Source organism: Salvelinus namaycush, chromosome 10, assembly GCF_016432855.1.
Source record: "Salvelinus namaycush isolate Seneca chromosome 10, SaNama_1.0, whole genome shotgun sequence".
Classification (NCBI taxonomy): Eukaryota; Metazoa; Chordata; class Actinopteri; order Salmoniformes; family Salmonidae; genus Salvelinus; species Salvelinus namaycush.
Genome location: NC_052316.1, coordinates 48960124 through 48976127, shown reverse-complemented (window position 1 = coordinate 48976127; position 16004 = coordinate 48960124). Strand labels below are relative to the sequence as shown.

At 46.6% G+C, this 16004-nt stretch overlaps 1 protein-coding gene across 1 annotated transcript in view; it reads left to right on the top strand.

Moving 5' to 3' along the window:
• The window catches only part of LOC120054379 (E3 ubiquitin-protein ligase HERC2-like), a 110987-nt gene that overhangs the window by 6427 nt on the left and 88556 nt on the right, over window positions 1–16004 (top strand). Inside the window, 12 exon segments of the mRNA XM_039001791.1 lie at window positions 2378–2556; window positions 5295–5479; window positions 6674–6829; window positions 7046–7231; window positions 8940–9110; window positions 9356–9459; window positions 10124–10274; window positions 12899–13110; window positions 13810–13942; window positions 15128–15255; window positions 15456–15651; window positions 15833–15966. Coding sequence (XP_038857719.1) covers window positions 2378–2556; window positions 5295–5479; window positions 6674–6829; window positions 7046–7231; window positions 8940–9110; window positions 9356–9459; window positions 10124–10274; window positions 12899–13110; window positions 13810–13942; window positions 15128–15255; window positions 15456–15651; window positions 15833–15966 — 1935 coding nt within the window.

Sequence of the window (16004 nt, the reverse complement as noted above, 5' to 3'; positions counted from 1 at the left end):
TATTTTTCACCACGGCCCCTAGGGCTCTGGTCAAACGTAGTGTACTATATAGGGAATAGGGCGCCATTTGGGTCGCTCACTCTGTGTTTAATGCTCTGAACACAGCCATCATGGCTGGGATCCAGGTCAGTGGGTTTAATGCTCTCCCACTACCACTTGCCCCTCTCCCACTATCACTCTCCCCTCTCCCACTACCACTCGCCCCTCTCCCACTACCACTCGCCCCTCTCCCACTACCACTTGCCCCTCTCCCACTATCACTCTCCCCTCTCCCACTACCACTCTCCCCTCTCCCACTACCACTCGCCCCTCTCCCACTACCATTCGCCCCTCTCCCACTACCACTCGCCCCTCTCCCACTACCACTCGCCCCTCTCCCACTACCACTCGCCCCTCTCCCACTACCACTCGCCCCTCTCCCACTACCACTCGCCCCTCTCCCACTACCACTCGCCCCTCTCCCACTACCACTCGCCCCTCTCCCACTACCACTCGCCCCTCTCCCACTACCACTCGCCCCTCTCCCACTACCACTCGCGCTCTCTCCCACTACCACTCGCCCCTCCCCCCTCTCCCATTACCACTCGCCCCTCTCCCACTACCACTCGCCCCTCTCCCACTACCACTCGCCCCTCTCCCACTACCACTCGCCCCTCTCCCACTACCACTCGCCCCTCTCCCACTACCACTCGCCCCTCTCCCACTACCACTCGCGCTCTCTCCCACTACCACTCGCCCCTCCCCCCTCTCCCATTACCACTCGCCCCTCTCCCACTACCACTCGCCCCTCTCCCACTACCACTCGCCCCTCTCCCACTACCACTCGCCCCTCTCCCAGTCTCTCAGACAATCATTTGTTCATACTTGGAATAGTCTTTGTCTGGCAGACAGACATGATTCTCTATAGTAAGAAGAAATCTGGCGTTGATGTTAGTGGTATGTCACTGCATACCAAGCGTTCTGGACCAAATTATGGCGTCTGAAATGGGCCATTCTGTGGAATGCCACATTTCAAATTGTGATTTAAAATGTATTTAATTGTCATATTTTGTCAACTATCTAAACAAAATAAAACATTTGAATGACGTTTGGCAGTTATTATAGCTGTGAGTCTTTCCGGGTAAGTCTCTAAGAGCTTACCCAGACTAGGCCACTCAGGAACATTCAATGTCGTCTTGGTAACTAACTCCGGTATAGATTTGGACTTGTGTTTTAGGTTATTGTCCTGCTGAAAGGTGAATTTGGCTCCCAGTGTCTGTTGGAAAGCATGCTGAACGAACCAGGTTTTCCTCTAGGATTTTTCCTGTGCTTAGTTCTATTCTGTTAATTTTTATCCTAAAAACTCCTCAGTCCTAAACGATGACAAGCATACCCATAACATGATACAGCCACCACTATGCTTGACAATATGAAAAGTGATACTCAGTGATGTTGGATTTGACCCAAACATAACACTTTGTATTCAGGACAAAACGTTAATTTCTTTTGCCACATTTTTATTTATTTTTAACTTTAGTGCCTTGTTGCATACAGGATGCATGTTTTGGAATATTTTAATTCTGTACAGGCTCCTCCTTGTTCTTTGTGGACCTTACAGATAATTGTATGTGTGGGGTACAGAGATGAGGTAGTCATTCAAAAATCATGTTAAACACTATTATTGCACACAGAGTGAGTCCATGAAACGTATTACGTGACTCGTTAACCACATTTTTACTACTGAATTTATTTAGGCCTTAACAAAGGGGTTTAATACTTATTTACTCAAAAGACATTTCAGCTTTTCATTTTTTATTAATTTGTAATAATGTCTAAAAACATAATTCTACTTTGACGTTATGGGGTATTGTGTGTGTGTAGGCCAGTGACACAAAATCTACATTTAATAAATGTAAACTTCTGTCTGTAAACACAACACAATGTGTAAATAGTCAACAGGTGTGTACAGTAAGTTTATGCAAGGCCAACAAAAAATGACATATGATTCAATTATGGAAAAGTTGTGACTTGCTAGTGCACACGTAGGATTCAATACTTATTTAATACTTAGGATGTAATACCTACTTGCTGCAACAAGTAATTTATTCACCAACATGTACTGATGATAACAGATATAAATGCTCACATACAGTCAGATCCAAAAATGTTGACAACCTTGATAAAGATGATAAAAATACTATTAAAAAAATTCTACTTCATCAAGGACGCTAAACATTTTGGACCTGATTGTACATTCAAATCTCTTTACTCTCCAATTGTGCAGCAGTCTTACAAATTCTATGAAATTTTAATGTATGTCTTTTTGTCTCCGTATGTGTTTTATACTGGTGACAAATCCTAAAGTTGATTTAGATTCTAATGATCTGTTATCCACTAGGACATCGAGGCGAGGAAGGATGTCCAGAAAGAGAAGGAGGTTGATGAGCAGGAGGCCAACGCCTCCACCATGCTGCGCTGCCGTACCACCCTGGACAAAGACCTCATCAACACCGGGATATACGAGTCCGCTGGGAAACAGAGCCTGCCTCTGGTCCAGCTCGTACAGCAGCTGCTGAGGTGGGTAGTTCACACTGGACTGAGTTGTACATTTTGGGAGGGATCAGAATCTACAACGTTTAAATCAAAACAAATCAAGTTTATTTTATATAGCCCTTCGTACAGCCTAAAATAAAATATAACCCCACCCACTTTGCCAAAGCATAGCCCCCACACCACTAGAGGTATAGCTTCAACCACCAACTTACCATCCTGAGACAAGGCCGAGTATAGCCCACAAAGATCTCCACCACAGCACAAACCAAGGGGGGGCGCCAACCCAGACAGGAAGATCACGTTTACCCTGACAAGCACCAGCCTGCCTGTATTGAGGAACAAAAACTGTTATTTATCCAGAAGAACTTGTATACTTTATGGGTCTCCCACATATAGTAGTCAACCTTGCAGGGTAGAACTTGTATACTTTATGGGTCTCCCACATATAGTAGTCAACCTTGTGGAGTTGAACTTGTATACTTTATGGGTGTTCCACATATAGTAGTCAACCTTGCAGGGTAGAACTTGTATACTTTATGGGTCTCCCACATATAGTAGTCAACCTTGTGGAGTTGAACTTGTATACTTTATGGGTCTCCCACATATAGTAGTCAACCTTGCAGGGTAGAACTTGTATACTTTATGGGTCTCCCACATATAGTAGTCAACCTTGCAGGGTAGAACTTGTATACTTTATGGGTCTCCCACATATAGTAGTCAACCTTGCAGGGTAGAACTTGTATACTTTATGGGTCTCCCACATATAGTAGTCAACCTTGTGGAGTTGAACTTGTATACTTTATGGGTGTCCCACATATAGTAGTCAACCTTGCAGGGTAGAACTTGTATACTTTATGGGTGTCCCACATATAGTAGTCAACCTTGCAGGGTAGAACTTGTATACTTTATGGGTCCCCCACATATAGTAGTCAACCTTGCAGGGTAGAACTTGTATACTTTATGGGTCTCCCACATATAGTAGTCAACCTTGCAGGGTAGAACTTGTATACTTTATGGGTCTCCCACATATAGTAGTCAACCTTGCAGGGTAGAACTTGTATACTTTATGGGTCTCCCACATATAGTAGTCAACCTTGCAGGGTAGAACTTGTATACTTTATGGGTCTCCCACATATAGTAGTCAACCTTGCAGGGTAGAACTTGTATACTTTATGGGTCCCCCACATATAGTAGTCAACCTTGCAGGGTAGAACTTGTATACTTTATGGGTCTCCCACATATAGTAGTCAACCTTGCAGGGTAGAACTTGTATACTTTATGGGTCTCCCACATATAGTAGTCAACCTTGCAGGGTAGAACTTGTATACTTTATGGGTCTCCCACATATAGTAGTCAACCTTGCAGGGTAGAACTTGTATACTTTATGGGTCTCCCACATATAGTAGTCAACCTTGCAGGGTAGAACTTGTATACTTTATGGGTCTCCCACATATAGTAGTCAACCTTGCAGGGTAGAACTTGTATACTTTATGGGTCTCCCACATATAGTAGTCAACCTTGCAGGGTAGAACTTGTATACTTTATGGGTCTCCCACATATAGTAGTCAACCTTGCAGGGTAGAACTTGTATACTTTATGGGTCTCCCACATATAGTAGTCAACCTTGCAGGGTAGAACTTGTATACTTTATGGGTCTCCCACATATAGTAGTCAACCTTGCAGGGTAGAACTTGTATACTTTATGGGTCTCCCACATATAGTAGTCAACCTTGCAGGGTAGAACTTGTATACTTTATGGGTCTCCCACATATAGTAGTCAACCTTGCAGGGTAGAACTTGTATACTTTATGGGTCTCCCACATATAGTAGTCAACCTTGCAGGGTAGAACTTGTATACTTTATGGGTCTCCCACATATAGTAGTCAACCTTGTGGAGTTGAACTTGTATACTTTATGGGTGTCCCACATATAGTAGTCAACCTTGCAGGGTAGAACTTGTATACTTTATGGGTGTCCCACATATAGTAGTCAACCTTGCAGGGTAGAACTTGTATACTTTATGGGTCCCCCACATATAGTAGTCAACCTTGCAGGGTAGAACTTGTATACTTTATGGGTCTCCCACATATAGTAGTCAACCTTGCAGGGTAGAACTTGTATACTTTATGGGTCTCCCACATATAGTAGTCAACCTTGCAGGGTAGAACTTGTATACTTTATGGGTCTCCCACATATAGTAGTCAACCTTGCAGGGTAGAACTTGTATACTTTATGGGTCTCCCACATATAGTAGTCAACCTTGCAGGGTAGAACTTGTATACTTTATGGGTCCCCCACATATAGTAGTCAACCTTGCAGGGTAGAACTTGTATACTTTATGGGTCTCCCACATATAGTAGTCAACCTTGCAGGGTAGAACTTGTATACTTTATGGGTCTCCCACATATAGTAGTCAACCTTGCAGGGTAGAACTTGTATACTTTATGGGTCTCCCACATATAGTAGTCAACCTTGCAGGGTAGAACTTGTATACTTTATGGGTCTCCCACATATAGTAGTCAACCTTGCAGGGTAGAACTTGTATACTTTATGGGTCTCCCACATATAGTAGTCAACCTTGCAGGGTAGAACTTGTATACTTTATGGGTCTCCCACATATAGTAGTCAACCTTGCAGGGTAGAACTTGTATACTTTATGGGTCTCCCACATATAGTAGTCAACCTTGCGGGGCTGTACATCTCTCCAAATGTGGGGAATAATGTAGAGAATGAACTTAAAGGTATGGTTTTGAATCCCTCAGGAACATAGCCTCCCAGACCATCGGCAGACTGAAGGACGCGGCCAGGAGGATAGCTAGCGGTGTAGACGCGGAGCACGTCAGTAAAGAGCGCTCGGCCTCCTTGGACCTGCTGCTACGCTTCCAGAGGCTGCTGGTCAGCAAACTCTACCTGGGGGTCAACGGCACCGAAAACACCAACGGACACAGTGAGTCATCACACTCCTCATTAGGGAACGTTTTAAACGTTCAAGCTACATTTGTATTCTTAACTTTAAGAAAAAATCCCAAACAGAAAAACTTTTTGTTTTAGTTTTTCACACAAAATGTACATCACAGTGCAATTATCACAAAACACGTGCTTTGCTGTGTGCATGTGTCTGCTCAAACGGTCAGAAACAGACTCCATGAGGGTGATATGAGGGCCCGACGTCCACAGGTGGAGGTTGTGCTTACAGCCCAACACCGTGCAGGACGTTTGGCATTTGCCAGAGAACACCAAGATTGGCAAATTCGCCACTGGCGCCCTGTGCTCTTCACAGATGAAAGCAGGTTCACACTGAGCACATGAGCACATGTGACAGACGTGACAGAGTCTGGAGACGCCGTGGAGAACGTTCTGCTGCCTGCAACATCCTCCAGCATGACCGGTTTGGCGGTGGGTCAGTCATGGTGTGGGGTGGCATTTCTTTGTGGGGCCGCACAGCCCTCCATGTGCTCGCCAGAGGTAGCCTGACTGCCATTAGGTACCGAGATGAGATCCTCAGACCCCTTGTGAGACCATATGCTGACACATGCACATTTGTGGCCTGCTGGAGGTCATTTTGCAGGGCTCTGGCAGTGCACCTCCTTGCACAAAGGCGGAGGTAGCGGTCCTGCTGCTGGGTTGTTGCCCTCCTACGGCCTCCTCCACGTCTCCTGATGTACTGGCCTGTCTCCTGGTAGCGCCTCCATGCTCTGGACACTACGCTGACAGACACAGCAAACCTTCTTGCCACAGCTCGCATTGATGTGCCATCCTGGATGAGCTGCACTACCTGAGCCACTTGTGTGGGTTGTAGACTCCGTCTCATGCTACCACTAGAGTGAGAGCACCGCCAGCATTCAAAAGTGACCAAAACATCAGCCAGGAAGCATAGGAACTGAGAAGTGGTCTGTGGTCACCACCTGCAGAACCACTCCTTTATTGGGGGTGTCTTGCTAATTGCCTATAATTTCCACCTTTTGTCTATTCCATTTGCACAACAGCATGTGAAATGTATTGTCAATCAGTGTTGCTTCCTAAGTGGACAGTTTGATTTCACAGAAGTGTGATTGACTTGGAGTTACATTGTGTTGTTTAAGTGTTCCCTTTATTTTTTTGAGCAGTGTATATATATATTGCCAATATTTCCTTCCTGCAGACCCAGAGCTGCTGGGTGTGGGGTCCCTGTTGAAGAAGTACATCGCCCTACTGTGTACTCACATTGGAGACATCCTCCCTGTGGCTACCAGCATTGCCTTCACCGGACACCGACACTTTAATGAAGTGTCCCGGGTCATCGAGGGTGACCTCACTGGTTAGTATTACTCTGATTAATCTAAATCTGCTGTACTCAGACCAGGGTTTGGATCAATTCCATTCCAATTTAGGAATGAAAATGAAATTCCAGATCCTTCCAATTCCTTCCAATTTGATCAACCCTGACTCATACCTGTTTTTGAGGCAGTATGATGTGAGAATGTCATATATATACCCAGATGAATAAGGATCTGTTTTTCCTCTTGGCCTGTAGGTGTTCTCCTCCCCGAGCTGGTGGTGTCCATCGTGTTGCTGCTGACCATGGACGCTGGCCTGATGCAGGAGACTGGCTCCATCCCTCTGCTGGCTGGACTGCTGGAACATCTGGACCGCTTCAACCACCTGGCGCCTGGACACGAGAGGGACGACAACGAAGACCTGGCCTGGCCCGGCATCATGGGTACAGAGCCCCCTGGGGGATGGGAGAGGGGGGGGGGGGGGGGGGGGGGGGGGTCAGGGGTACAGGACCAGAGGTGCATGGAGGGTTGAAGAGTGGGGAATGACTGGTGAATTTAAGCCTAGACTGGAGCATTTGGTAGGTTACATGTGGAGTGTTTCAGTATGTTAGAATGTAACTAGTTGTGGGTTAGTTGTGGTTAGAATGTAACTAGTTGTGTGAGGTGGGTTAGTTGTGGTTAGAATGTAACTAGTTGTGTGAGCTGGGTTAGTGGTTAGTTGTGGTTAGAATGTAACTAGTTGTGGGTTAGTGGTTAGTTGTGGTTAGAATGTAACTAGTGGTTAGTTGTGGTTAGAATGTAACTAGTTGTGTGAGGTGGGTTAGTTGTGGTTAGAATGTAACTAGTTGTGTGAGGTAGGTTAGTGGTTAGTTGTGGTTAGAATTGAACTAGTTGTGTGAGCTGGGTTAGTGGTTAGTTGTGGCTAGAATGTAACTAGTTGTGTGAGGTGGGTTAGTGGTTAGTTGTGGCTAGAATGTAACTAGTTGTGTGAGGTGGGTTAGTGGTTAATTGTGGCTAGAATGTAACTAGTGTGTGTGGTGGGTTAGTTGTGGTTAGAATGTAACTAGTTGTGTGAGCTGGGTTAGTGGTTAGTTGTGGTTAGAATGTAACTAGTTGTGGGTTAGTGGTTAGTTGTGGTTAGAATGTAACTAGTTGTGGGTTAGTGGTTAGTTGTGGTTAGAATGTAACTAGTGTGTGTGGTGGGTTAGTTGTGGTTAGAATGTAACTAGTGTGTGTGGTGGGTTAGTGGTTAGTTGTGGTTAGAATGTAACTAGTGTGTGTGGTGGGTTAGTGGTTAGTTGTGGTTAGAATGTAACTAGTGTGTGTGGTGGGTTAGTTGTGGCTAGAATGTAACTAGTGTGTGAGGTGGGTTAGTGGTTAGTTGTGGCTAGAATGTAACTAGTGTGTGTGGTGGGTTAGTTGTGGTTAGAATGTAACTAGTGTGTGTGGTGGGTTAGTTGTGGTTAGAATGTAACTAGTGTGTGTGGTGGGTTAGTGGTTAGTTGTGGTTAGAATGTAACTAGTTTTGGGTTAGTGGTTAGTTGTGGTTAGAATGTAACTAGTGTGTGTGGTGGGTTAGTTGTGGTTAGAATGTAACTAGTGTGTGTGGTGGGTTAGTTGTGGTTAGAATGTAACTAGTGTGTGTGGTGGGTTAGTTGTGGTTAGAATGTAACTAGTGTGTGTGGTGGGTTAGTTGTGGTTAGAATGTAACTAGTGTGTGTGGTGGGTTAGTTGTGGTTAGAATGTAACTAGTGTGTGTGGTGGGTTAGTTGTGGTTAGAATGTAACTAGTGTGTGTGGTGGGTTAGTTGTGGTTAGAATGTAACTAGTGTGTGTGGTGGGTTAGTTGTGGTTAGAATGTAACTAGTGTGTGTGGTGGGTTAGTTGTGGTTAGAATGTAACTAGTGTGTGTGGTGGGTTAGTGGTGGTTAGAATGTAACTAGTGTGTGTGGTGGGTTAGTTGTGGTTAGAATGTAACTAGTGTGTGTGGTGGGTTAGTGGTGGTTAGAATGTAACTAGTGTGTGTGGTGGGTTAGTTGTGGTTAGAATGTAACTAGTGTGTGTGGTGGGTTAGTTGTGGTTAGAATGTAACTAGTGTGTGTGGTGGGTTAGTTGTGGTTAGAATGTAACTAGTGTGTGTCTGCTGCGGCAGGCTCGTTCTTCACAGGGCAGAGCTCTAACAACAACGAGGACATGTCTCTGATCCGCAAGGCCGACCTGGAGAACCACAACAAAGATGGCGGCTTCTGGACCGTCATCGACGGGAAAGTCTACGACATTAAAGACTTCCAGGCCCAGTCGCTCACTGGGAACAGCATCCTGGGTACGTTGAACTGTGGAGAAACACAGGCATTGAACTACCAACTGTCTCTTTTTGACTGCTGTGTTGTTGTAGAAGTATTGTGATCGACTGAGGTCCTTTTGGAACTGTAGAACGCATATTTTATGGTTTAGAGTTGTCTTTTACCAATCAATTCATTCTATACTTATTTAATGACGTTTCATTTTGACTGATGTCATTTATTCTTCAATGTGTGTTGGGGTGTAACCTCCTCCCCTCCTTTATAGCCCAGTTTACAGGAGAAGACCCAGTTGTTGCGTTGGAAGCAGCCCTGCAGTTTGAAGACACCAGGGTGTCTATGCAGGCTTTCTGTGTTGGACAGTACAGAGAGGTGTGTAGCTATGTCACGTTCTTCCTTCAGAGCTGTTAGACTTCTCACTGTTCTTCTTTGTCTTTGATTAGTGTTGCAACACGTTTTGAATAGTCTTCCAAAAGTCTCAGAATAGTCCCCGAACAGGTATTGAACATCGAAATAATCTCGGAGCGGTCTCAGAAAAGTTTTTTTTACGGTATATCTGTTCCCTGTGTCCTCTCTCCGTTCCCTGTGTCCTCTCTCCGTACCCGGTGTCCTCTCTCCGTTCCCTGTGTCCTCTCTCCGTTCCCTGTGTCCTCTCTCCGTTCCCTGTGTCCTCTCTCCGTTCCCTGTGTCCTCTCTCCGTTCCCTGTGTCCTCTCTCCGTACCCGGTGTCCTCTCTCCGTTCCCTGTGTCCTCTCTCCGTTCCCTGTGTCCTCTCTCCGTTCCCTGTGTCCTCTCTCCGTTCCCTGTGTCCTCTCTCCGTTCCCTGTGTCCTCTCTCCGTTCCCTGTGTCCTCTCTCCGTTCCCTGTGTCCTCTCTCCGTTCCCTGTGTCCTCTCTCCGTTCCCTGTGTCCTCTCTCCGTTCCCTGTGTCCTCTCTCCGTTCCCTGTGTCCTCTCTCCGTTCCCTGTGTCCTCTCTCCGTTCCCTGTGTCCTCTCTCCGTTCCCTGTGTCCTCTCTCCGTTCCCTGTGTCCTCCAGCCCAACCAGGAGACAGTGACCACCCCAGACCTGAGCAGCCTGTGCTCCCCCCTCATCGACACAGAGAGGAACCTGGGACTCCTGCTGGGCCTCCACGCCTCTTACCTGGCCAACAGCACCCCCCTGTCACCCATGGAGATAGAATGTGCCAGTGAGTGACCTCTGACCTCTAACTCTTGTCTGACCCTGACCTGTTGTCCATGGAGATAATGTACTAGTCAGTGACCCTGACCTGTTGTCCATGGAGATAATGTACTAGTCAGTAACCCTGACCTGTTGTCCATGGAGATAATGTACTAGTCAGTGACCCTGACCTGTTGTCCATGGAGATAATGTACTAGTCAGTGACCCTGACCTGTTGTCCATGGAGATAATGTACTAGTCAGTGACCCTGACCTGTTGTCCATGGAGATAATGTACTAGTCAGTGACCCTGACCTGTTGTCCATGGAGATAATGTACTAGTCAGTGACCCTGACCTGTTGTCCATGGAGATAATGTACTAGTCAGTGACCCTGACCTGTTGTCCATGGAGATAATGTACTAATCAGTGACCCTGACCTGTTGTCCATGGAGATAATGTACTAGTCAGTAACCCTGACCTGTTGTCCATGGAGATAATGTACTAGTCAGTGACCCTGACCTGTTGTCCATGGAGATAATGTACTAGTCAGTGACCCTGACCTGTTGTCCATGGAGATAATGTACTAGTCAGTGACCCTGACCTGTTGTCCATGGAGATAATGTACTAGTCAGTGACCCTGACCTGTTGTCCATGGAGATAATGTACTAGTCAGTGACCCTGACCTGTTGTCCATGGAGATAATGTACTAGTCAGTGACCCCGACCTGTTGTCCATGGAGATAATGTACTAGTCAGTGACCCTGACCTGTTGTCCATGGAGATAATGTACTAGTCAGTGACCCTGACCTGTTGTCCATGGAGATAATGTACTAGTCAGTGACCCTGACCTGTTGTCCATGGAGATAATGTACTAGTCAGTGACCCTGACCTGTTGTCCATGGAGATAATGTACTAGTCAGTAATCCTGACCTGTTGTCCATGGAGATAATGTACTAGTCAGTGACCCTGACCTGTTGTCCATGGAGATAATGTACTAGTCAGTGACCCTGACCTGTTGTCCATGGAGATAATGTACTAGTCAGTAACCCTGACCTGTTGTCCATGGAGATAATGTACTAGTCAGTAACCCTGACCTGTTGTCCATGGAGATAATGTACTAGTCAGTAACCCTGACCTGTTGTCCATGGAGATAATGTACTAGTCAGTAACCCTGACCTGTTGTCCATGGAGATAATGTACTAGTCAGTAACCCTGATCTGTTGTCCATGGAGATAATGTACTAGTCAGTAACCCTGACCTGTTGTCCATGGAGATAATGTACTAGTCAGTAACCCTGACCTGTTGTCCATGGAGATAATGTACTAGTCAGTGACCCTGACCTGTTGTCCATGGAGATAATGTACTAGTCAGTAACCCTGATCTGTTGTCCATGGAGATAATGTACTAGTCAGTAACCCTGACCTGTTGTCCATGGAGATAATGTACTAGTCAGTGACCCTGACCTGTTGTCCATGGAGATAATGTACTAGTCAGTGACCCTGACCTGTTGTCCATGGAGATAATGTACTAGTCAGTGACCCTGACCTGTTGTCCATGGAGATAATGTACTAGTCAGTACATCATCATATTTTCTATGGAACTTCGTGGGCAGGTTTCAGATTGAGTGATTTTCAATCGAGGCTTAATCTGTTTCCAGGAAAGCAGCTCAACAAGTCTGTCATGCTGTTTGAGATTCATCTGATCAGTTCCTAACCTGCACATGACCTCTCTGTCATGCTGTTTGAGATTCATCTGATCAGTTCCTAACCTGCACATGACCTCTCTGTCATGCTGTTTGAGATTCATCTGATCAGTTCCTAACCTGCACATGACCTCTCTGTCATGCTGTTTGAGATTCATCTGATCAGTTCCTAACCTGCACATGACCTCTCTGTCATGCTGTTTGAGATTCATCTGATCAGTTCCTAACCTGCACATGACCTCTCTGTCATGCTGTTTGAGATTCATCTGATCAGTTCCTAACCTGCACATGACCTCTCTGTCATGCTGTTTGAGATTCATCTGATCAGTTCCTAACCTGCACATGACCTCTCTGTCATGCTGTTTGAGATTCATCTGATCAGTTCCTAACCTGCACATGACCTCTCTGTCATGCTGTTTGAGATTCATCTGATCAGTTCCTAACCTGCACATGACCTCTCTGTCATGCTGTTTGAGATTCATCTGATCAGTTCCTAACCTGCACATGACCTCTCTGTCATGCTGTTTGAGATTCATCTGATCAGTTCCTAACCTGCACATGACCTCTCTGTCATGCTGTTTGAGATTCATCTGATCAGTTCCTAACCTGCACATGACCTCTCTGTCATGCTGTTTGAGATTCATCTGATCAGTTCCTAACCTGCACATGACCTCTCTGTCATGCTGTTTGAGATTCATCTGATCAGTTCCTAACCTGCACATGACCTCTCTGTCATGCTGTTTGAGATTCATCTGATCAGTTCCTAACCTGCACATGACCTCTCTGTCATGCTGTTTGAGATTCATCTGATCAGTTCCTAACCTGCACATGACCTCTGTCATGCTGTTTGAGATTCATCTGATCAGTTCCTAACCTGCACATGACCTCTGTCATGCTGTTTGAGATTCATCTGATCAGTTCCTAACCTGCACATGACCTCTCTCTCATCAGAGTGGCTCCAGTCGTCCATCTTCCAAGGTGGTCTGCAGACCAGTCAGATCCACTACAACTACAACGAGGAGAAGGACGAGGACCACTGCTGGTCGCCGGGAACACCTGATAAGGCTCAACAGATATACTCCCGCAGGCTCACCCTCAGCGACCATGCTCAGCCCTTCTTACAGGCTATCGCTGACAACACCACTCAGGACCACACTGTGAAGGTAAAGGTTAGAGGTCAGGGATAAGGGTTAGGCAGGCTCACCCTCAGCGACCATGCTCAGCCCTTCTTACAGGCTATCGCTGACAACACCACTCAGGACCACACTGTGAAGGTAAAGGTTAGAGGTCAGGGATAAGGGTTAGGCAGGCTCACCCTCAGCGACCATGCTCAGCCCTTCTTACAGGCTATCGCTGACAACACCACTCAGGACCACACTGAAGGTTAGGGGCCAGGGGTTAGGGGCCAGAGGTTAGGGGCCAGGGGTTAGGGGTCAGGGGTTAGGGGTCAGGGGTTAGGGGTCAGGGGTTAGGGGTCAGAGGTCAGGGGCCAGGGGTTAGGGGCCAGGGGTTAGGGGCCAGAGGTTAGGGGCCAGGGGTTAGGGGCCAGGGGTTAGGGGCCAGGGGTTAGGGGCCAGAGGTTAGAGTTAGGAAGGCAGGTTTAGGGTGATAATCATACATTTCAAATGGGTATTTGGAGCTGTGACTATATTTAATACATCTAATTTATCCGTAGCTTTCTGAAACACTGGTTCTATCCTATGTTTCGATGTCCTTGGAGCCGGACAGTCCCGTGGCGATTCGAGTATCCACTGGCAGCTTTAGTTATGGCCTTCTGCCCCTGTTTCTTCATGTGTGTGTCACCTGTCTGCCTCCATTAGATGTGTCATCTTAGAGCTTCTGTTGGTCGTTTTCTGTTCCAGGACTTCCTGTGCCAAATGGAGCGGTGTTGTAAACAGTATCACCTCATCACGCCCATCACCTTCCCCCTGGAGCACCCTGTGGAGGAAGTCGGACGTCTGCTTCTTTGCTGCCTGCTCAAACACCAGGACCTCGGTAACTTAGCAATCACCCGCCCTGCGCTCACACGCCACTGTCACACCTCGAACCAATGAGACAGAATTTGATCTTCCGTTGTGGTCTTTAAAATGTATTCCATTTTGAATTGGCTAGTTATGTTAAAAATATATAATATTGTCCTTTTGGTTCGCAATAGAGACATTTCTACTTCCATACTGTCTATGTAGTAACAGAGGGTAGGGGTCATACTGTCTATGTAGTAACAGAGGGTAGGGGTCATACTGTCCTATGTAGTAACAGAGGGTAGGGGTCATACTGTCTATGTAGTAACAGAGGGTAGGGGTCATACTGTCCTATGTAGTAACAGAGGGTAGGGGTCATACTGTCTATGTAGTAACAGAGGGTAGGGGTCATACTGTCCTATGTAGTAACAGAGGGTAGGGGTCATACTGTCCTATGTAGTAACAGAGGGTAGGGGTCATACTGTCCTATGTAGTAACAGAGGGTAGGGGTCATACTGTCTATGTAGTAACAGCGGGTAGGGGTCATACTGTCTATGTAGTAACAGAGGGTAGGGGTCATACTGTCCTATGTAGTAACAGAGGGTAGGGGTCATACTGTCTATGTAGTAACAGAGGGTAGGGGTCATACTGTCTATGTAGTAACAGAGGGTAGGGGTCATACTGTCTATGTAGTAACAGCGGGTAGGGGTCATACTGTCTATGTAGTAACAGAGGGTAGGGGTCATACTGTCCTATGTAGTAACAGAGGGTAGGGGTCATACTGTCCTATGTAGTAACAGAGGGTAGGGGTCATACTGTCCTATGTAGTAACAGAGGGTAGGGGTCATACTGTCTATGTAGTAACAGAGGGTAGGGGTCATACTGTCTATGTAGTAACAGAGGGTAGGGGTCATACTGTCCTATGTAGTAACAGAGGGTAGGGGTCATACTGTCCTATGTAGTAACAGAGGGTAGGGGTCATACTGTCCTATGTAGTAACAGAGGGTAGGGGTCATACTGTCTATGTAGTAACAGAGGGTAGGGGTCATACTGTCCTATGTAGTAACAGAGGGTAGGGGTCATACTGTCCTATGTAGTAACAGAGGGTAGGGGTCATACTGTCTATGTAGTAACAGCGGGTCATTTAGAAGTTCTCTAGTTTATCAAGTGATTTGATTGGTTACTGGGTGATTGACAGTAGCGTCTGGCCCTCTCATAGGTCACATCGCACTTTCGCTCGTCAACCAATGTGCCTTGGGCGTGGAGCAGGGCAAGCAGAGGACCCTCCCCAGATCTGTGATTGACGTGTGTCGCATGGTCTACCAGGCTAAGTGCTCTTTAATCAAGGTATACTTCATTGAATGTTATTCTGTAGCCTGGTCCCAGGTCTGTTTGTGCTGTATAGCCAACTCTTATGGTCTTTGGTACATCCATAGAAGTTGCCTATACAGCACTAACAGACCTGTGAGCAGGCTAGTGTCGGTCCTGAGTTTGGTGTTTGTGGTGGGTAGATACAGTGTCTTTCTCTCTGTCCTCGGTTGTTCCAGACGCACCAGGAGCAAGGTCGTAGTTATAAGGAGGTCTGTGCTCCTGTCATCGAGAGGCTGCGCTTCCTGTTCAACGAGCTGCGTCCTGCCGTTAGCAGCGACCTCTCCATCGTGTCCAAGCTGAAGCTGCTCAGTGCCCAGCCGCGCTGGAAGAGGATCACACAGAAGCTCATCAGAGACTGCAGGAAAAAGAGAGGTACTTACTGAAGGGTTATTTATGGCACTCATTGTGATGGGTGAAGGCCAAGATGACCAAAAACATCAATGATTTGTTTTATGTGGAGTGAGACCTGCGCCAGTTTCTCCCCCATGTCATTAATGTAAAGGGTGAAGCTGGTATGTGTGTGTCTGTTGATATTCTATGTCTGTTGTTGAAGTGCCTAAGAAGTCTGAGTCGGCAGACGTAGAGGAGCCTAAACTAGAGAACGAAGGGACCAATGAGGAGGAGCTCTGTGTCCCCATAAGCCCCGCCCCCACAGACAGAAAACTACCCACCAACAAGACACCCAAGGTGCCTGCCCCCCCCCCCCCCCCCCCTCTTTCTGTCCC